The sequence below is a fragment of the Achroia grisella genome, unplaced genomic scaffold, assembly GCF_030625045.1.
Source record: "Achroia grisella isolate CSIRO2021 unplaced genomic scaffold, CSIRO_AGI_Agris_v1 utg402, whole genome shotgun sequence".
NCBI lineage: Eukaryota > Metazoa > Arthropoda > Insecta > Lepidoptera > Pyralidae > Achroia > Achroia grisella.
In genome coordinates this window covers 4,678,171-4,702,652 of record NW_026712841.1, presented here as the reverse complement: position 1 = coordinate 4,702,652, position 24,482 = coordinate 4,678,171, and the positions used below count along the sequence as shown (strand labels likewise).

The 24,482-nt window shown below is 32.5% G+C and overlaps 1 protein-coding gene across 2 annotated transcripts in view; it reads left to right on the top strand.

The window, feature by feature from the left end:
- LOC131844226 (heparan-sulfate 6-O-sulfotransferase 1-like) overlaps nt 1-24,482 on the top strand; it is a 202,497-nt gene that overhangs the window by 28,666 nt on the left and 149,349 nt on the right. For both annotated transcript variants that reach the window (XM_059193048.1, XM_059193049.1), the window contains exon 3: nt 3,199-3,296. In XM_059193048.1, coding sequence (XP_059049031.1) covers nt 3,199-3,296 — 98 coding nt within the window. The remainder of the gene's footprint in view (nt 1-3,198; nt 3,297-24,482) is intronic.

The window sequence follows — 24,482 nt, the reverse complement described above, 5'->3', positions numbered from 1 at the left end:
TGTTCGCAATGAATTTTTATTAAAGTGGTATTAAGTGTAACAATCATATGAACATTACTGGGGATATCACGTCATTATGTGACATATCATGCATTACCATTCCAGTGGACTAGTGTCATGCCTCTATACCCTATAATTTCTCTGCTATATCTCACCCTTCAATCAAACACAATTTGCATAGCTTGGCGGTTGAAAATGAATGGACCCACGCAGACAACATTGTACCGGTGTGTCGGTTCTTTTATAAATTGGAATAGCAAAAAGCTGACGGCCTACCTAAGCGGTAACTGTCGGCTATATACAGGAACAGTACCAAGAATATCATATGGCGCTCACCATACCACTCATGTGTTGCCATTTCAAAAGACTAAAGATGCCCTGTTTGATTGCCTAGCTTGATCTGCACCTTACAATATATACTTATAAACACACCTTATAGAGTAATACTGAAATAGGTGAGACTGAGTTACCTCAATGACTTTTTACAGTCAGCTCTGACAAAAATAATGTTAAAGTCAAAGTAATTTATTAATTTAGAATGTCTTCTTATGGATTTCTTGAATATGAATAAATTAGACTAGCCGCAATTAACACATAACTTATTTAATAATCACACATTGTCTCTCCATCGGTTGCGGTTTAATCATTAACCGTAAAAATATAATGAATGTAGCGTCATGACGTTTAAAACTGCTTATTATTTAAATTGATTAATTAGATGGCCGTCTAGCTTCCATTAGCTGTTTGTTCACCTGTACAGATCGATATAATATAATCCAATCGTATCTTGGTAAAATTAACGTTGTTTTTGTGGGCGATATTCAAAGTTGTAATATTGTTATGACGTACATTCTTATTATTTGTATAGGTAATTAGGTATTACTAGCGACTTCTGATTTATTTTCAAGATAAAATGTATCCTACATAGACTCTACGTCTCTATTTATATATAAAATTTCATTGAGATCCTTTCAGCTGTTTATTTGTGAAAACGTAACAAATAGACACACATAAACACACACACACACACATAGAGACGCAGTCACATAGTTTTACATCTATACGTGTGTTTGTCACGTAACTTCCCTACGACTGTATATATTTAAGTGAAGTATATGTGTGCATATTTCAATGGATTCTTAGATGGTTTAAAAACACAATTTGAATTGATAGCAATGCTTTTACTTTTCCTTGGTTGATATATGTTGGTCCCGCTAGTATTATTGCAAATTAATAGTGAATTTTGCTGATTTACTTATTCCATTGGACGATAAGTATCATTACATTACTATAAAATAAAGTCAATTTAAGCTTAAATCTTTAAACGGATTCAAAATCCGAAATTTTTAATAGATAGAGTAATAGAGAAAGGTTTATATATACATAATACATGTACACCCGTGCAAAGCCGGGGTGGGTAGCTAGTAAAGAAATAAATAAATACAAATTGAATAAAAACTAGACATTACTAAATCCAAAACTGTTTTAAACTAAATAAACTCTACAAGAATTACTTATAAAAATGTTCGCTAATGCGTTTGAGGAAATAAATAATGCTTTAAGAATGCTCTTAGCCATCTCTTAACACGTTTACACTGAAGAAATAATAAAGGATAGGAGGAAAACATGGATTCACTCTCTTGATGTATCACAATAGGGTTCGTAGTGTCTAATAAAATATATATATATATGTATGTATATATATACATACATATACATCAAAACATCGAATGACTCGAAAAACTAACCCCTTTATTCTAATCTGTTTTCAAAGTCGTCATCAGTTTTTTTAAGACAAAGCCTTGGCTATCTGTTCCACTGATTGTTCATGCCAAATTTTATTAATATCCGTTTAGGCATGTAGTTCTGAAAAAGACAGACAGGCTTTCGCATTTATAATCTTAATCATGGATGGAAGGATACGCAGAGTGCATTTTCTGTAGGCACAAATATTTTAAAATTTATATTATATATATTTAAAAGTACAGTCGGTCTCGGTGGTCTAACTGTTTAGCATACTGCCTTACTTCCGATGGTCGCGGGTTCGATTACTCGCACGGCACAAATATTGTTATTTATGAGTATGATTGTGTATATCGGTTTTGATGTTTTCTATGTATAATATGTATATATTTACGAAAAACAAATATATCTATGTAACTGTGTCAGGTATCTAGTATCTATAAACAAATTTTAGCTGTCATAACTTGCGTCTAGATAGAGCTGTGAGAATTGTCCTGAAATTATTATTATTAGACTATTTTATTCGCTGATAATGTAGCTGTCTATAGTCGATTGGAGGCCTAGTGGTTTAATAGCTAGAAATTTCATCCAAGTGGTCGTGAGTTGACACCAAGAAAAAAAGACTTTGTGTCAATTTACATTTGTGACTAACTCCCCTGTAAAAGAAAACATTCAAAGTTAAAAGGTTTTATACCTATCCATTGTTATTCCTCAATGAATATTCGGCTTCTTTGTAATTTTCTCCATGCGAGTCTTTTTTGATATTCATGTGCCTACATTAACTACAATTTAACACTCTTATTAGGTTTTATATGGGCAAGATAATAGCTTTTTCTTTTCTTATCCTTTAATTTTTTTACCCGTCTCTACGTAAACTGTGTTCTGTATGGCGACCATTTTGGGTATGTTTTTGAAATAATAGCATCAATAATAAAGTATTTAAATTTATTCAATACATACTAAAGTAAGTTTAAATGATATTTATAACGAGAAATTTTATTAACATCTAATGAATCAAGTATTGTTATTTATTTAATTAGAATTAAGTACACAAAAATAAATATTGGTATTACTGATCAGAGGACTATTACCTAATATTATTATAAATAATCTAACACAATACAATAAATAACATCAGAGCATAAATTTATAAATAGAATCATATTATTTCTTTGTAAGGTACAGTTTCCCATCTCAGTTCTGCACAAACGGACATCCGCTCTCTGGGAAACGATACTGATTTCACTAGTAATTTCCGTGAACAGTCTTTCAAAAAGGAAAATATGAGTAGGTACCAATATGATTTACAAAAATTGCTTATTGAATATCTTTTGAATTATTGATATTACATTTCCACCAGTATTTACAATATTTATTTAAAATATGACCATTTTATAAGAATTTTAATTTTAAATTTGAAGTTCTGATTTTTAAATTGGTATTATTTTGTTACAGAGGCCGTGCAACTGTCAGCGAGCGCGAAAGCGTTGCCATTGTTTTCGACCACATAGCAACGAAATATGGCTCTTTTCGAGATACTCCACCGGCTGGAAGTGAGTACCCTTTGTTCAGCTAAATAAATTAAAACCCCACACGGTCACAAAAAAATTCTTCAACGTCTGCGGTATATTTAGGTATTTCATTTATTTCCTATTCATAAGCGTGCTTTTGTGCGCTTTCAAATATTTGAATTTGGAATTTTTGTCGAGTAGGGCAAGCTGTTTAAATACACCACATGTCGTATTGTGATGTGTGGTAAACAATTCCAATTCTAAATTCTTTTACGCTACGGTATTGCACTCACGAGGAGACCGACGCAGAATGTTTCGTATAATACGTTCTGGTTCATTTTACGTCACTAAAATAGTTTTTTTTTTAATTTGCCGCTTTAATAAAGGCACGGGTGGCTTGCTGTAGAGTTATCGTGATTACATTATCGTCACATTAATGCTAACAGTGGCGCGATAATTTACATGGTAGCAAAACTAAAGGATAAATTTGAATATTAATTTATTATTGTTCCCGAAATAGAGGGACACATGATTACATCAGCGTATGGCGCCATCCATGACGGCCTTGTGCCTGTCATTACCCATTCGTTTTGGGCATGCAAATGTGCCGAGCTTGAAGTACTCCATTTGATGTATTCGAAATACAAAACACCTCTTCTGACCATTGTCTGCTGCCCATTGGGATTATTCGGCTGGCGGACCAAACGTGACTGATTTTGTTAATTGGAAACGAATTTCAATTTGATTGGTCGCTTCCCATTGTTTATAAATTTATTGAAGTATGCATTACAAATGACTTTATTAAGTATTTATTGAGCTTGAAATAAATTATATATATATATTGTCCTTATTTTTTTAAACAACATAATATAAAGTGAAAAAATTTTTTGTACGTATATTTCTTACATTTTGCGTCAATGAATAGTCATGAACTTAAGTATTTCCGTAGCGTTTGGGACGAAGTGGAACAAATAATGCTTTGTATAATATTATTTTGAAGTCGTGTAAGTAAAACTAATAAGTTAAATATTATTTTCGTCGAGTTCGGTTTTTTCATTTAGGAGCTATGATGCCACAAATAGTCAAAACTTAGAACACTTCAATTTTTGCGTTGGGGGATATTAAATAATATTATTAAAATATTCTTTTATCCGACTTCAAAAACGGAGGAGATTGGCAGTTCGGCAGTTTTTTTTGTTGTTATTTTAAATTTTACATCACAATACATAAGGGAACTGACAATTATAATTAACCTTGACTTCGTCCCGCAATAATGGCGCGTATAAAATTTTCAACTCCACATACAGAGCGAGTTTGTTTCAGAAATTAGTTGCTTTAATTAATACCGCCCCCGACAGCGTCGAACAATGTCGGCGGCTGCTTCGGTACGCAATGACGATTTTAATAATTATTCACTTTTAGCCGTCACACGCGATTCCACCCGCCGTTTATTTTTTTTTAAATTGACTATTTTTGATTATCGTCCATATTGATTTTTTTTTCATTCGTCTCTTCTTTTTTATGTAATTAGTAATGCTTAAGCTACGTACATCAAAAGAGTCTACGTACATCACTTTCCAAAGGACTTGCCTCTGATCCTGTAATTTCACTGCCTAATCTAAACACTACAACCGAAACAGTTTGCAATGCAAGGTGCTTTGTAGCTGAAATAGGTGAAACTGAAGTACCCACGCTATTCCAAAATTTAGCGCATCAAACAAACAATCTCATGGAGCATTATTTGTTAGTATATATGTCGTACCACCTTAATACCATCGGTTGATGACTCCCGGCGGTATTAGCAACCACTGTTAAACAATTATTATATAGCGAGCTGTTGATTAAATCAGTACTTTGTAATGGAGCGTCTCATTGTCATGCTTGGTGTGTAATCGGCAAATTACCACACCATTATCCTGTGGTATATACTGATTTGTAGTGCTATTTATTTTCTATGATATATGGTATTTGTTTGTGGTATTGATTTCTAGTGGTATATATCTGGTGGCATTTACATCTGAACCAATTAGTATGCAACAAATACTAAATATTATGGAAATATTTAAAACTAGTAATTCGTTGCGTGCTTTAAAAATAGTAAGCGCAGAATCAGACAGATAGACAAACGAATATAGCGACCTTGCTATGGTATATACTGAGATACGATGTCAAAAAATATATAATATGTAATTTCGTCTTTGCGCTATGTATATTAATGTAAACAAGCTGGATTTGAAAAACAAAGAAATTCTGTTAATATTCTTGCCAGTTCTTCCCAATTGAACTGTACAGTTGCGAAAAAATATTAATACAAAATATTTGACGTTGAGTCACATTATACCTGTTCTTGCAATATTTTTCATTGCAGCTCCACAGCGTATTGGTGATAGCGTGATGTTATATAGCATATAGCCTTCCTCGATGAAAGGACTAAAAAATCTGAAAGAATTTAAAAAATCGTATTAGTCCCTTTGATTGTTGCGAACATCCAAACTCTCAAATTTTACATCTTTATAATATTAGTATATATAAATATATCTTAACACATCCCCTATATTCATATGTGTGAACATATAAGAGTTATTGATTGAGATTTCGAAAATGATAAAGGCAAAGGGTAGCACAGACCATCCCCATATTGCGATGTGATGGAATTAATCTGCCCTTAATGCGATTATTGAGATAAGATAACGTTCACTAAGATTTTACGTCACTGAACCCTCTCAATGTAATAAGTACTTTCATATGCTTGCTGCGGTTTGAAAATCACCATTGGTGAATTGAAGGTTTACTCCGTGTAAATATCAACTTTATGTAGTATATATTTAAGTTGTTAATGCAAAAGCAATGCTACTTTTGTTTATAAACAATAAAATTTTATATTCATGGTCTTATATCTATAACCTATACATTGGACTTTGATTAACATTATATTGTCAATCAGCAATCATCAAAACTCAATGAGTTTGGCCTCATATGATTTCGTTTAGTATCACTGGTTAATATACAGTGCTTATAACCGGCTAATAAAGATCAATATGGCATGTTACCGTTCGTATAATTTTAGTTTAAAAGTTAGATTAGCAATTTTAATGATTTGGAAAGTCTGTCGCACTGATTTAACGATTTTTGTGTACTTACTTCCTATAGGTGTCTTCTATTTTTTACCTATCCTTAGTGTCATTTATACGGGGTCAGCCCGTCTGGTCTATCTTTGCCACTACAGTCTGTTCTGAGTCTTCTGAGATGTTAATTCGGCATTTCGTGAGTTTCTATTTGTTGTAGTTTTATTTTATATTGGTACAGGTAAAAGGAAAAAGATTTGGTATGCGGAGAAAATATATATATTCGTATAGTATTGACAATAGATTTTTAAGTAACAAAACAAGAATGTGATAAAGGAGCTATAAATTTAGTATATAAAATGCATTTCTTATTAGCTAGTTACAACACTATTAATAACAGATATCCATTTTTTTTTTATAACACAAGGGACAAACGAGCATGCGGCTTACCTGATGGTAAGTGATTACCGCCGCCCATGAGCACCCGCAACACCAGGGGAATTGCAAGTACGTTGTCAGCCTTTTAAAAAGGAATAAGCTCTTTTCTTGAAGGTTTCAATATCGTATCGGTTCGGAAATACCATTGCTGGAAGGTGATTCCACAATGTGGTTGTGCGAGGCAAAAAGTTTCTAGAAAATCGTACTGTGGAAGACCGCCATTCATCCAGATGATCAGGATGGTATTTCAGTTTCTGGCGGGTGGTACGGTGGTGAAATTCAGCAGCTGGTATTAATCCGAACAATTCCTCAGAACACTCCCCGTGATATGTGCGGTAGAAAATGCATGTCTGGTGGGGTCTGCCGGGTCTTCTGGAATGGGTCACATGTCAAGTACAGTTCTCGTCATGTGGTCTGATGGTAGCAGCATGACGTGATAAGTGCCAACATAAAACTGTCTCGAATGTGGATGTATTGTTACCCTACCAGTTTTCTTGATGCTTTTTCATTGGCCAGCATTAGGCTACGTACGTTACTATGGGTAATTACTTCTGACGGGTGTCATAAAATTAAATTATAGCACTTCACTTACAAATGTCTAATTCTGTCATCTAGCCCTATCCTTAAAGTTGTGTTTGAACGGTGCGACAATATGGTTGGGTATTTACTGGTTAATATAACTAAATATCTTCATGTCTCCAGGGAGTTGAGTGTAGCAAGCACTCATGGGGTTGCTATAAGAAGGATTGATTATTGCCGTCGCCCTCGGTGTAAAAAAATAAGCGTCTAATTCTGGACTGAATTTATTTTAATGTTTTTTCCCATCTATTCTAAACTATTTTTGACGGCCTCGGTGGTCTAGCGGTTTTGGTACAGCGATTTTCTTCCCTCGATTGCGGGTTCGAATCCTCGCAGGGTACATGTGGGTACTTTTTACTATTTATATTCATGAGTTTGATGGTTTGTATTTGTCTGTGTGTTTTCTATTTATATTATGTATGTATATAAAAATCAGTTGTCTATTACCCATAACACAAATTCTGTTTAGCTTGGAACTAGATAGTAGTCCAGGCATATTATTATTATTTATTTGTATTCTAACCAGAGAGAAGGGGTAGTTTTGTCCTAAGACACTATGTTCCGTAGTTTCATTCAGATGGGAGGTACTGTCAGTTGATTATGTGTAAACAGAACATTTAACATGACCGACCACATTGCTCGCTGAGTATATTCTAATTTAATTTGGCAGGGGAGTAATTACTTATAGCGCCGTCTAGATTAGTTAGTCCTGTTTTTGTTAGATTATTTAATTAATCAGATGTATAAAGAGACAGATTTCATCTTTTTGATAGCAGTCGGGGATCTAGCCTCTAGGTCATGATGCTCAAATATTTTTTTTAATGCTATGGTGGTCATTTATAGAAGTAGTGTCATAAAAAGTAAAGTAGCAACGATATTATAATATAATATCGATTTAACCAGATGATGTCACAACTAAGCGCCTGTAACAGGGTTACAAAGCGGTATTGAGGTGCGTCAAGCGGCTGTCAACAGCATTGTTACCGCCCCGCCAAGGTCCATTCAAACCCCACACCCATGAATATTTTATTATACATTCCATACTTTCAATACAAAAATAAAAGTGCTCCATATAAGCACGATGAAAGTTGACAATCCCTGACATAATAGTGAATTAGTGCCGTCGGCGCGGGTCGGACCCCGTGTCGCGGCAGGGGAACAAATATTTGTGAAATGAGTGTTTGTTTTGGACTGAAATTGTATGCGATGGAAATGGGTGTTCCGTTTACTAAGTGTTCAGGGTTGACAGTAGGAAAACATGACGGCCCCCCTTTTGGATTAAGTCGTTTACAAAAAAGATTATTTACCATCACTGGTATCTTTGATTACGCACTAACAGCGGAATCTAAACGCATAAAGGGTTGCGATAAGGCGATTATATTAATAGGAGTCATTATTTTCCTTGAAACCGTCGTGGCCTAGTGGTTGACTACCCTAAATTCCGCTTAAAAGGTTGTGATTTCAAATGTGGTCGACACAAAAAAAACTATTTCTGCGGTGAAGGAAGCTCCGGTAATAAACCAAAAATTTATCCCGACAACGACGGCGGTAAGCTCGTCCTCTGCCACGTTGAATTCAAATTTACCGAGCGAAATGTGGCCATGTCAAGAGTTGCATTCACAACATCGATCATTGACCATACCTTTGGGATACCCTATGAGAATACGGAACGGTATGTTTGGTTGTTTCATGTGATTATTTTCCATTGCTGTCTGGCATGTTGATGTAAAGATAGACTAACAGTTGTTATCATCAGCTAGCTTGTAAGCTATTAATTCGTTCTACACCGGCGTGGACCTCCCAAGTAGAAGGCGAACGCCGGGAGGTCGCTCTTTTCCGTTGGTTGATGTGTATTTTTAAAGTGAGATTAGCTTCATTGTGCGTTGTTTACTCACTAATACCTTACCGTTCAAGTAAACGCACCCTTAAATGGCGAAGACCCATTAACCGGTGCCACAAGTAGGCGTTACTCTTTCATAATAAAGGATAAATGTCAGATTATGATCTTGTTGAACAAGATTGAGGTATATTCCATTACAGACCGCGTAATTGTTAGAGTATATTATTATCCCTGCGTTATCTGTTGTACTTTATACTATTAGCTCATTGAATTATACGTTATTTATGTAATGTACAGATATATTTTAATCCATGGCTGTTTGGTTTGAATGGCGACATTTTGTGTAGTAGATTTATGTTAAGATAAGTGAGGCAATGTTTAATTTATTAACTTATTCCGTTCGATGCACTGTACACAAGAGTTCTATGATAAAATCAAGTTGCTTTAATTATAGGTACTTATACAAACGAAATGAATTTGTTTATATTATGAGTTTCCAAGTCTGGTTAATATTTATAAAGATATGATCTTACAGTCTATCTACGAAGTTAACCAAGACGTATCTATCATTGCTAATAAGGCAGTGAACCATACTTTTTAGGCAAACTGTTTTAAAAATATTTATATTCACCGGTTCTGAAAACAGTATCATTATTTTGTCCCTTCTCTATGTACATAATATACAAGGAATATTTTCAACGAAATAGAGTTTAAGTACTTTTGATAAAAAAATGTAGAGAACATAATCTTTACCCTTTGCCTGAATTTACTCCACTAGTATCTATATTATTTGCAACGAAATAGTGTGTCAACTCAATTGCAATCGCCATAAAGTGCTAGTTTTAACGACTTGAGTCCCACTTCTCCAGGGCTGCCACCTGTCTCGCCAACTTTCGAGAAGTTGTGGCTGTGTCACATCCGGTACAGTCACGAACAATAATATGTAAACACTTTAATACTTTGTCACAGTGACGGCGTTGACAATTTCAAATAATTTACATGCACTTATGCCTACTAATATTGTACACTTTCCAAATATTGTATGTACTTACATATATTTCTTCTTCCTAATATTATAAATATAAAAGTGAGATTGCTTATTACTTATTTGAGCAAAACATGTGTATACAAAGTAAATCAAAATTTAATGATGATTATAGACTAACTTCTCATTCCTATAATAATCTTCATGAAATTTCGTATACAGGCATCACATTTATTCATAAACTATATTTAGTAAAAGTATTCTAACTTTTAACTCTGATTCTCCATAAATATAATACACAGGTTTGAAATAATTATATCCTTATACAATAATGGATAAAATTAAAGTTATGAATAATTTTATGGGACAGAGACGACATGGGTGAAAAACCCATGTCGTCTTCCGTTCTGTTGGTCCCATCTCATATTGTGATTTATCTTTAGTTCTTAACCTTGTAAAGACTTGTAAAGACAACTACTATTTTCAAAAGCAAAAAACCAACCATTCAAAGTACGCTGTTGGTACCCAAAATCTTGTCTAAAAAACTTAGTTAATTAAATAATGATTTGTGTGAAATTCTATAGTTAATAAAATTTAATGACCATAATCACATAGGATTATGGTCATTTTTACCCCTTAAATTACATCAGATCAGAAAATCAGAGAAATACAAACTAGATATACGATAGAAACTTTTTTAAATATACTTCTTTTACGTTTATGTAAATAAAATTTTATTTTTTAAAACTGTTGCTGTAATATTTTTTTATAAATAACTATTAAATTCTGCATACTGAACTTTTTTAGCATTTGCACAGTGTAATAAAAATAAACTGGGTCTATTTTCATTCCATATTCAAAATATACTACATTTTATTTTATTATATGTAATAGAAAGCTTGTAAAACTGTTGTAAAGCTTCTTTTGTGTAGTTTAGTTTAGTGTCAAAGAATGGTTTGTGTTGTATTGTTTGGTTGTATCACTTAATACGCCATATGTCTAAAGTATGTTTTAAGCTAAGACGCCATTGTAAACAGATTTTAAACTTTAGTAATGTTGGGTCCAGTTTTTACAAGCGAGCTGGCTGATAACGGACCTGTTTTAGCCGGTTTTTGATCGAAAGGATATTTCCGTTGCTATCCTTCATTCTGTCAAAATAAGAGCGGTTGTTTTTTCTGAAAATATCTATAATTAAGTCAGTTGGGACATATTATTATAATTTTATTGTGTATCAACTATGTAATAAAATACTGACACGTAATCTTAATGAACAACGATATGTCACTTTATTTCTTTGTTTATTATTGTTGATTATCCGGGTTCATGACGGTAGTAATACTGAACGAAAAATCAAGAAAAATAACGTTATTTTTAATATTACTTGTAAATAATGACTACACTAAGTTAAAAACTATATTATATAACTCTATACACATAATAAAAATATAACAATTCGTTGTCTGTATCTGGAAGAAAAAATTCAAGATTAACTATTGTTGAAATACTATATACAACGCAATAGGACCCAAAACATTAGTTGTTAATTTTTATATCTATTTATATGTTATATACGTGCATTTGTGCACGTTAATCTCTAAAACGGCTTAACAGATTTGTTTGTAGTTTTCACGAATGCATTGTAGTAAGTTTCGTTTAAAATTTAGTATTCGTTCTGTTCCAACGTGTTTAAAAACAAAAAATATATATACGGGTACGGAAGCGCGGGTCCAACTAGTCGAAACTTTATTGTCAATGTGTAAACTATTTTACAATATAATCGAAAATATGAGGGTGAAGAAAAAAATGTCCGTTGAATTTTTTTCCACGGCAGCCCTGTTTCCGTATCAGGGGGCCAATCTATCACGCCCGATAGCTGGCGCAGCGCGGTTATCGTAGGATCGTAAATTAACCCCAACTATCAGAATCTGTCGAGACGCGTCGCACCCACTGCAGGTCCTATTATGCCGTTCAAGCTACGTTTGCTAAAGTAAATCTTCTTTGCCTTAACCAGATAAGTAAGCGCGTTGTAGGCGAAGAAAATGGTGTGTGCTAACTTTAGTTTTAATGTAGAGTACTATTAAAACTGCTCAATTTTAAATAAATGTTTCTATTATACTTATAATTGCCCATATAAATTAGTCCGCATACTTCCTTATAATATTTGTATTTATTGAGCAGCAGTCCAAGTTTTATTGACACCGTATATTTTGTTATATTAAAATGAGGTTTCAACACAATGATAATAATATCACAGAACCATTCACACAGCGCCATCTAGTCCCAAGATAAGCAGAGCCTGTGTTATGGGTACTAGACACTAAACAGCTGGTAAAAATACATAGATACATCTTTCTTTTTGTAAATATACACATTATACAAAGACAACACCCAGATTGATACAAATAAATATCTTCATGAATACAAATGTTTGTACAGTGCCAAACCCGCTACCATGGGAGGTGAGGCCGAGGACGTCAAATATCGATATATAGGTGAAAATTACAATCGATTACATGTAGTGGTTCTTGTCCTACAAACTGTTGTTTTACATTTGCAAAAAACCCTGTAAATGTGCATTATGGATATTAAAAAGAAAATGGGGAATCATAGCTTATTTTTCAATATATCATACAAACATTGCCTTTCACCATTTTATTATATGTTTAGATATCTGAATAGTTCTGCATTCCTATAAAGGTTTTGTATTTTACAAAAGGTTGTGTATTCGCTATTACCTAAGTTTTCGCAAATTTATTTACTGTTTTTGATGTTATGAGATTAAATTAAACAACAGCAATAAGCACAAAAGTAAATAAATTAATAACTCAGTGTTTTGGCCAAACGTTGATTTAGATTATATTTTAATTTTGTTATTTATTTAATTACTCCAACAAACTAATGTTATTGTATTAAAAAATATTTATAAATAGGTATGGATAAGCAATGAGTGACTATATTTAATTACAGGGTGGTCCTAGTTATGAGTGGGTGTGACAGTCCACTGAATATATCTACATATAAACTCATTGTATGTGTACAATAAAAGGTTGTGTTTGTGTTCAATAACAGTTTAGTAATTCATTAAGAACGGCATGGTCTAATGATTTACTAACACCCCTTAGATCCCAATGGTCGTCAGTTTGAATCTACCAGACAAAAAAATATTTCTTTGAATGTCTTACGTTCAGTCATGGATCCGAGAGATGTCATATATATTTATTAACTCAACTTGCTAAAGTGCTGAGTTCACTATGACGAAGACTAATGACAATGCCTCTGTGTATCCCAACTGTGATAACTATCGTAATGGCAAATTATTATTGTATATTATATACGTAAATTGCCCTCTGTACATTTTTTTATTATGAACGTGTTTGCGCTTGGTCTTACCTCATGCTTGAAAAGGATGGCAAGACCTAGGATGTAGCGCGCTTACCCAGAAGAAATTTATTCAACATAGACTTGAAGAATCTGGGGTTGTATTCTCCGGAAAACGAAAGAAAAAAAAATTTTTCCGCTTTTTGACAGTACGTATTAAAAACGGCGACAAATAGACGACGCAAACTGATCTGTAGCGAATATGTGGAGTTTCCACGACGTACGGATGAAGTTCTAATGTTCGTCGTATATGTTGATTACATTGATTCTGATAAGTGATTTTTTTTATTAAATGAATACATATATCTAGATGTACATACGAGTACATGACAACACAACATTGTTGAATATTAATGAACGTCGTGTTTGTCAAAAGATAATGGGAACAATGTTCCGATTGAACGAAATCCGATTATGTCTCATGACAACAACATTGGTATTGTGGTAACCAAGAAGGTTAAATGGTAATAACATTAAAGTCGCTTTATTTATAATTGTTTTATACGATAGCCATTAATTACTGTGATTTTGAGCACATAACTTATGAACAAAAAGCCATTTCAAGCCCGAATCCGTTATACATTTTTTAAGTGGATGTAAAATTATATTTGAAATATTTAAGTTTTGTTCTTAGCATTTCAAGTTATGTATAATAGATATATCAGTCCGGATAAGTCTCTTTATACTTTATACATAACTATATATATATATAGTATTTTTTTTACCAAAATATATGTATAGATACATTTATGACTGTAACTAGCTGCCGCTTAGCTCGCGTGGTGCCGCCAATTTGAAATTTCCGTAAATTCTTTCATAACGTATAGAATAATATAAAGTACATACACATTATAAAATAAGCCTATGTTTTAAACTTTGTTTCGGCTGGGTGTTAATAGTTAGGACAACGATTTTATAAGTGTATACATATATATACACACTAGTTACTAAAACCATAGACAATAAAGATTGTATAGGTACAATTCACGGGAATAGGTAATATCTGATTTGTAGTGGACGAATCCGCGGTAGGTTACTCGAATCATATAATAAGTACATTTGAAAACAAATCACGTCCTTAATATTTATTATTCATTGTGATGCGTGTTATTGAAATTCCGTCCTGTTATGCATGAGAACTTATGCATTTGTTCTTGTGTTTTATTTAAAGCAACTTTAATGTTAAGTTTGAATCACACAGTATTTATATCTTATGCTCTCATCATTCGTTTATATTTTATACTAGTTGTATGCCTGGCAACATATTACGCCGACCCCAAATAAATCGGATAAGGAAGAAGCAGATGATGATGACTAGTTGTACGCCTGGCACTTCCCGCGTGGATTATCCCTTGGATCGGTATCTTGTCTCTTTCTAATAAGGATTAAAATAATGACTGCCTGAGCCGAAGTTCGAACTCCCAGAGGAGCGCTCAAATCAAAGTAGACAGACTTGCGGTCCTTAAGTACTTCCGCGGGATTACAATGCCTTCTAAACTCCCGTTTTCATACATAGAGGTTCGAAAGACTAGTCATTGGCCTACGTACATCATTAGAATAGTTTGAAAAAGTCACTGATCATATTAAAATGTTATCTAAAGTGATTTATAAAATCGATTAAGTATTTTTTAGATTACATTGTATATATTTTTGTATTATTTTGTATACTTGTATTATTGGTATAAATTAATTGGTACATTGTATAATAACGTATTAGAGATACATTACAATAAGCATTTCTAGCAATGTACTATGTCAGGTTCAGATTCACGTGGTTCTCCCTGGAAGCTATCACGTTAAATTTCTGATCAATTTGCCAGGCTAACTGCCCTGACCTCATACTCGTCCTATCATACTCCTGGTGCTGGTGCTCCGCCACCGTTAGCGAGGTGGTGTACTATTCAATTATAATCTATTAAAAAATACAATAAGCACACACGTTGCAAGCCGGGCGGTTCGCTAGTTAATAATATAGACGACATTTTACGAATATTAATAAAACAAACTAGAACTAAATACTTTAATCGGTCATTAGCTTGTAATTAAGAGTTTATTAACTAGTACAAAACCAGAAATATACATGTAGGAAAATCATTTTTATTGTGTAATTACTTAATTTATAATTATGGCCATTATAAAATTAATTATGCTATTTCCTCTTTAAACTTGGTACAGTACAACATTTCCTCAAATAATATTTATTATAATGAAATCCTTAATACAAGATTATATAAAATCATTGTTTAATACAAGGAAAATGCAACATTTGTTTTTGATTGAGCATAAATAAATTGCCTTAATTAGTTTACATTTTTATTCATAGCATTTGTAAAAAAATTAAATACAAAAAGGTAATACAAAGGACGGTGTATAAGGGCGGTTATATTTTAGAAAAACAATTATAGGATAATATGTTATAGGATAGGCCTAGATATATTTAGGAGAACATAGTATCACTAGATTAGATATTGTTTTATTTGAATGAATGGAATAAGGCTAAGGTAATATACTTCTTACCGTTTATCACAGATTACACTTACGTACTATCTGTCTTGGAAACGGGACGAAACACGATTTGCTCTCGGCAGAAATAGTTGCGATGGTTGTCATTGTCCAGCCTATAAATCACACAAGTTTACCTCCAGTAAAATAAACCCTAACATAGTCAAAGATAATGCTTATCTATGTATTTAATGTATATAATAGCGTAATCTGTATTTGGAATAGGGCACGCAAAGTAACTTATCCCATTAGTTTCTTAATTAATGTTACACACACTAGATATAACTTATCTGAGAACCTAATCTTTGTCCCAATTATTTCATATTAAATACACATTACACATAGTTTCTTTAAACTATAATATAAAAGTCATTTCAGTAACAAAATTTTTGTGTTTAGTAGAAAAAGATTTGCGGTGCTTTTGTTAAACGATATTTGTAGCCTACAAATTACGTCCTATAATAAACTTGTCTCATTAATTCACATATTTGTCGGGTTGTTTACAGTATTTTAAGAATTCAACCAAGTGAATATAATTTGAACAATTAATAACTCACGTCTAACGTAAATCACCTAAGGAATTATCTGTGTTATTTTTACAAGTCCACGTGGTGTGACTCTGCCTGCCGGTTGTAATAAATTATGACACCCGTGGAACTGAGAGCCCGAAAGAGTGGCAAATGATTCCAAATTCAAATACGTTAATGAAAACCAACGAAAGGGAGAGAATATGTTTAGTGTTGGTTTTCTCTCATTGTTAAAGAGAGAGAATGTCACGATTGAATAATATATTTATTAAATTAGTAATAACATTAAAGATAGACAGCACACTATTTTTTTATCATTATAGATGGTACCTACTCCTTTCACGTGAATTTGCTTGTAGTTGTTTATAATGTCATTACTTTTAGTGATAATGATATAGTCCACTCATTAATTACTAGAAAGTATACATATATTTATATATAAGAGTATTACTAAAAAGTAGGCAGCACATGTCTACTTTTTAGTAAAACTCTCTTTCTAAGGTTGTCTGGAACAGATTGCGTTAACGATAAGACCGTCTTTTATACCTACTCATTCTACAATCTTTTCTTTTAGTTTTCATTGTATCTTATTTTAATGTTAGTACGATAAAACATTATAAATAAATAAATATTTATTCGCTAATAATCATCAAAATCGGTTCAAATGCTGATCAGTACAGATCAGTCCTGAAAATTTAAGAGACACATTTACTTTCATATTCATCTAGATACATCTAACATTTAATAGGCCTTTATTGAACTGTATTTTTTCTGTTGACGCGACAGAGGACTTTGTTTTATAATACGTATAAATATCCGTGTGTCCATAACTATTTTGACAATATTTAAGTCTGTTCATCTTATTGAGCAAAATCCTGGATTATAAGATTTTGAATGCAGTGTTTAGTTTACCACTTGTAACTTGTTATATACAAAAAGTGGTTACATCTGCTGCACAGTGACAGGGCTTCGTAACGAGGGTGGGACAACCTCAAACTTCATTTAGAATCTAATCTATTATCGCAACCTAATGTTACTATGACCCAATTCTATTTTGTTTTCGTAACGTAAACTAGATTGAAATAGTTTGGTAACTTTCTGAATGATCGACATATTTACGTTTAAATAAATGTTTAATTTCGATTGTATTGATTTGATCTCAGAACACTTGTGTTGTATAACATAACACTAAAATAAATTAATAATACTTTTTTACTTCTAGAAGATATTTAAACAATATACATATACATATATATACTGAAACTGGTTCGAAACTTATTAGCAACATTTGAAGCAAAAACATGAATAGACAAACTACGGCAAAGTTAAAATTAAATGAAAGCTTGTAAAATGAATTTTCGTATTAAGCACTGGTGGCTGAACTCTGCGCCCCAGTAATTCTGTTGTTGTCGACAGCTACAACAATAAATTATTGACAATTGCACTAATTGTGCAGCTAATGGTCCGTTCTTTGCCGTATTGTCAACGTAGCTATCCGGACAGTTGTGTTGCTGACAACCGAAAATAGTCCATGCGTGCGAAAGGTATTTATGGCCTAACTATTATTGCGATTCTTTCGGCTGTTAATATTTTGTCGTCGGTATTTCTTAATTAAATTACGTGATAATAATATTAAGACGGGAGATGGTAGTAGCCTTACCCCAGCTATGTTGGACTCAAATATACCCAACAAAATGTATGTCAAATGTTGCGTTCATCACAACAAGGACAGTTGACAATGTTGATTACCTTATCTGGAATAACAGTTGTAACGGTGTTTTGATGTATGTTTCATGTAGTTTTAATGTCACCACAGTATTTGGCGAGATTAATACTACATGAAACATGTATGAAGTGAAGTTAAACAAATTCTTTTAATGCGTCTCAATTTTTAGTACAAATTCAAATTCCTACGAGACTTCACAAATTTACAGGAGCGAACGTTTACTTATAAAGTATTTCTTAGCGAACTAAAATTATTATGCACAACAAAATTACTTTTTAACACTCTTAAAAAGTTATTTTGAAAAGCTAAATTAAATAAACTATATTTTATTATTATTTACTTTTTAAAAGCAAAGTTTAAAGTGCATTTTTACTTTTGTGATAGAAAGATTAATGCAATAGGAGTCGTTTTATTAGCATTACATTACATTGAATATTATTTTAATTATTCCTTTTAATTTATTAATTCACCAGTCATGAGATTAGTGAAAGCTCATAATATTACCGTAAATAGTTTAGTAACACATTTAGTTATACATACATAAATTGATATAGTACATCGCATGTATCAGCGTCGTTTCTCTTGCGAATACAGGAAATGAATCAATTATATTGTACTGATATTGGCTAGCGTGGGTGTAAGGAACCGAGGTTTATGAGTAGTCGGGTGGAGCTGGAGAGGAGATCGAGGCACCGCGCGCCGTGACCGACACTGAAATTGCTTTCAACGTTTGTAGTTCGCGTGCGGCGCGCCACCAATCTATTGCCGATATAAATCTACAAAGCTGCCGAGTTTCAAATAAATCGCAAACTATATGGAGCCGTGCAATTTGCTCGCATAGAACTCTGTCGGCCGTCTATCGACAAGCTGGCCATGCGGTTTTGATAGTTTTTCTTTTCTGAATAGGTGTATCTTCCCTTATATATAAAAATTAAATTACTCTTGTTAGTCTCGCTAAAACTATGGAACGGGTCGACCGATTTGTATAATTTTGGTTTTGAAATATTTGTAGAAATCCAAGGAAAGCTTAAGTAGTGAGAAAATATAAAGAAATTGCATGGAAAATAGTATAAGCAACAATTTTCTTTTTCCAATTCTTACAAACTGTTCGTACTTGTCAAACAGGGTGCTTTCAGATATTAATTGCGTGAGTAAACTTCAAATAACCTTGGACATACTCGTATTATTTAAGTCTGAGGCAGAACGAAGTTCGTGGGGTCAGCAAACGTTAACGTTATAAATATAACTAAGTTTCAATTAAATTTTGTACTGATTCTTGATAGTTGATCTGACATTAAATATTCAAAATTGTATTAAATGTTAAAACAAAACCTATGGTAACTTAATGTTCAATATATTTGAATGATGTTATAAGCAATTATATAAAGAGGATTTTCAATTTAACCCATTTTATTATTTTATGTTTGTTAACTCTGTACAGTCAGAAATTTTTTCTCAATAAACTGATATTGTATTTTGTTTATTTCTACATTATTCCTATTCATGTGGTTTAATATAAATTTTATCAAGACCTGACTGGTAGATTTTAAATAATCCCTAATAATACCATTGAATTAGATATCTTTTTGGCCTGGAACTGCCTAATGCACATGCGAAGCGAAGCCGCAGAATCCTACTAATGTCAGTGCATGCCGTACGCTGACAAGTAATCCGAACTTAGCATGAGATTGAACAATGCGGAAAATGGATACGCTCCGATGCTGTAATTACAAGCACCGTCAATTATTAGCTTCAACAATAGACCCTATTGTTTAGCTCATCCTAGTTGTAGATAAGTATACTAAATGTATGGATAACAAATGTTAAATACGTATAGGCATATATAGATTGGTACATATAGACATATATAGGTTGGCGAACAATTTTGGAACGATTACTGTATGTTAATTAAAAATTATCTCGTAAGTCCATGTATCTCTTGTTTTAAACTTTATTATGTTTCTTTACTATACATCACATTACACCTTTACATAGTATAAATTAAAGTCGCTTCCGTTGTCTGTTCGCTTAGATCTTTTCAACTATGCAACGGTTTTTAATGGAATTTTAGCAATAGATAGTCATTAGAGAGGAAGATTTATATGTATAATACACGTACACCTGTGCGAAGCCAGGATGGGTAACTAGTTATAGTATAATACGGAATATTTACTATGATAATATTATAAATAGCTTCCGATACTTCTAGGCTGTTACAAACGTTCTGGTCATTGGATCAACTGTGCCACTGGACACATGAACACACGTTTATATAATGAGTATTATCTTTGCTTTTATAATACAAGCGTAGAAAACTTGAAACTGAATTTCACTTTAAAACAGTTCTTTGCCGATACTGTAAGAGTGTTATAATAATAATAGCAGTCCAGTCTACAAGTTAATGCTGAACGTATTGTTAAAAACATGATGACAGGAAAATGCAAAGCAATTTGTACTTTAAAAGTAGAGAAAACTAGAGATATGTATAGGTTTCATAGCTCCATTAAAATTTACAGCTTTAGTGCACACTACGGTCTAGTGTACAAGTAAATGTATGGCAGAGGATAGTTAGAATCAAATGCAACCACAAATCGGGTCGTATGTTGTATACATTTCCTCTGTAGAGTGATTCCTTATTGTCGACATCACGATCTCTAATACTGTATAATCAAGGATTATTGATTATACAGTATTAGATTATATTCAATCCATTTTACGACGAATGTTCATATATACTTATAGTATGTATGTTAGTTTATACACACAAAGCACGGCGTTGTGTGTATTATCCTGAATTATACATGTATATATATATATATATATAAACACCTCTTTGGGCACTTTGTTGATCACGCCACAACCTACACACTTATTTTGCACTGAATAACTTCACACCTATCGCGTATATCTCAGGCGGTATGGCAACGTCGCATTCTATTTTGCGATGCGGCCATATATATTCGTCGATAGTACGATATACTCGACACTTTTTTTACTAATAATTCGTGACTGAATGGCTCCGAACGGCTAAATTTTTGGTATACACAAAGACTTTTTGGCTCTGAATATATTCCAAAAATCAATTAATTATGTTGATCACTTTATATACTCGTCCTTACTGCGATACTTATTTTCATCCGAATATATATAGATACCGTAACGGTCTATCAATTATGAATTTATTAATTTACTAATGTAGATATTTTATATTCGCAATGCTCCATACATAGTAACTCCACCTTTGAAGGGGGGAGCACCGTACACCGCACCCCGCGCACACAAACAAATTAGATATTTTTTGAATACACAAAGACTTTTTGGCTCTGTATATATATTTCAAAAATCAATTAATTGTGTTGATCACTTTATATACTGGTCCTTACTGCGATACTTATTTTCATCCGAATATATATAGATACCGTAACGGTCTATCAATTATGAATTTATTAATTTACTAATCTAGATATTTTATATTCGCAATGCTCCATACATGCAAGCTCCAGCAACGGTGGAGGCAGGGGGAGCACCGTACACCGCACCCCGCGCACACAAACAAATTAGAATAAATTAAATTCATAAGATTATTTATATATTTCGACTGCCTCGGTGGTCACACCGCTTTACATCCGATGATCGCGGGTTCGATTTCTCGCACGGTGCAAACATTTGTACTCATCGGTCATCGATTGTTTTCATCGGTCTGGGTGTTTTATATGTATTTACAAAATAAAAATATCTATTTATATCAGTTCAGTATCAGTCTGTGTTAATTGTCCAGGGCTATTTATTATATTTTTATAAACGGTTATCTTTTTCCATCGCACCGCTCGCTATCGACAGTGAATTCATAGAAATGTCACTCTAAAAACAAAAATAGTTTTGTGTTTTGTATTTCAAATACTAAATGCAAAATAGGTATTTTCAAAATACTTTTTAAAAATTAAGTACCTTTTGAATTTTTGTCCAAACCTCAGACATTTTATTTGTTTTAGATATATCAATCATTACATAGTGTAGTATAAAACAAAGTCGCTTTCGCATCTAACAGTAGATAAATAAAGAAAGAAGACTTTTTGGCTCTGATACCGTAACGGCCTATCAATTATGAATTTATTATACCTAATCTAGATATTTTATATTCGCAATGCTACATACATTGTAATATCCGTCTCCATTCATTGTAACGGTGGAGGGACTAAATAGTTGAATAAAATCTGAATAAGCAGTTGCTCCACTCTATAGGTACTGCGTCGTCGTCGTATGCTGTTCATTTTTTCACTCGTTTTGGCGCCAAGAGAGGGTCACATAGTCGTGGTCAAGTTAAGAACTTATAATTTAATTTTGATAACAATAGATACAAGTAAAAAGTAGGTATTATATTAATGTACGAAAGTACTGTACTTAAAAATAATTATTCTTTATTGTACATTTGAAAAACTTAACACTTAAGGACTTGTACATATACACGTACATACTGCCATTTTCTCTTAAAGACATCCAGAGAAGCACTATTTATCAAATACGCGGGGTGCACCGACCTTTGACCTTATAACAGCTGATTCGCGCGTAACGAATTACATTGCTACTTTTTGGTATTTTATAGTGGATATATCACTATAAAATATTATTATTTCTTTAGATTATGACATAATAACATAGTTTACATGATTTTAAATTACGATAAAAAAATCCCGTAAAATGTAAAAGATAAAAAATGGTTATTTTTGGTTATCCTTAAGAGATAGACATATACCATCACGCACTTTTTTGTTGACCTTATTTTGATACATCTCAAAGCACTAGACAATACGCATTTTCATTAAACAGTATTGTATTTTTTTTATTTCTTTAACTTTAATGCACAAAAAAATTTGTACATGTGGCGGACTTAATATTTTGCCGCGTTATTTACCAGGCAACCATGAGTGGTGCAGCGAAAGATTATTGGCGGTGCACTAATATAAATAAGAAATGTCAAAAAAAGATTTATAAAGATAATAAAGATAAGCAAAATATAAATTTCTATAAAAAAAATAAATGTATAAATAAATACATAATGATCCGATAATCAAATTATAAGTACAGTCTCAAATTGAAAGTAATAAAAACAGAAAATATAGAGAGAACTATAGGGATATAATAGAAAGATGTGAAAAAAGGAGGACAGTAAAAAAGTTACAAATTTAAATAATGTTCCCGCAATTTCTGTTTAAATGAATTTATTACATTATTATATATATTAGGCATACGACTAGCCTTATGACTGTTACTTTTTTTTAATCTATACATCTATACATGTAAATAAAATTGGAGTGTCTGTTTGTAATATTGAAATAACCGTTTTTTACTACTTGCATATGAATATAAATACGGTACATACACCAAAATAACATATTTTACAAGTTTTGTCTGTCTGTCTGTCTGTTTGTTCCGGCTAATCTCTGAAATAGCTGGCCCGATTTTGACGGGACTTTTTTTGGCAAGTAGCTAATGTAATAAGGAGTAACTTACGCTACTGTTATTTTAGAAAAATAAAATAAAATTTCACGCGGACAAAGTTGCTGGGGCCAGCTAATCTATAGATATACCGAGATGATTAAGTTACTATTATGTTGTTGACAAAATTTTACTGTAATGTTACTATTACATTATCCTACACAATTTGTATTATTTTGGATGAATAAATAAATAAATAAATCATATTAGGCATACGACTAGCCTTATAACTGTTACTTTTTTTAAATCTATACATATAAATTAAATTGGAGTGTCTGTTTGTAATATTGAAATAACCGTTTTTTACTACATGCATATGAATATATATAAGGTACATATACCAAATTAACAATTTTTATAATTTTTGTCTGTCTGTCTGTCGGTCTGTTTGTTCCGGCTAATATCTGAAATGGCTGGACCGATTTTGACGGTACTTTTTTTGGCAGGTAGCTGATTTATAAGGAGTAACTTAGCCTACTTTTATTTTAGAAAAATAAAGTTAAATTCCACGCGGACGAAGTCGCGGGAACAGCTTGTTTTTAATAAAAACGGTTTATTCGATAGAAAAAACATCTTTTTTGTGGTACTTGAGAATGTTGAAGCCTGTTGTTCTTAATATTGAAATAATAGTTTTTGTCTACGAGCATATGAATATAAATACGGTACATATACTAAAATTTATTTTTATACAA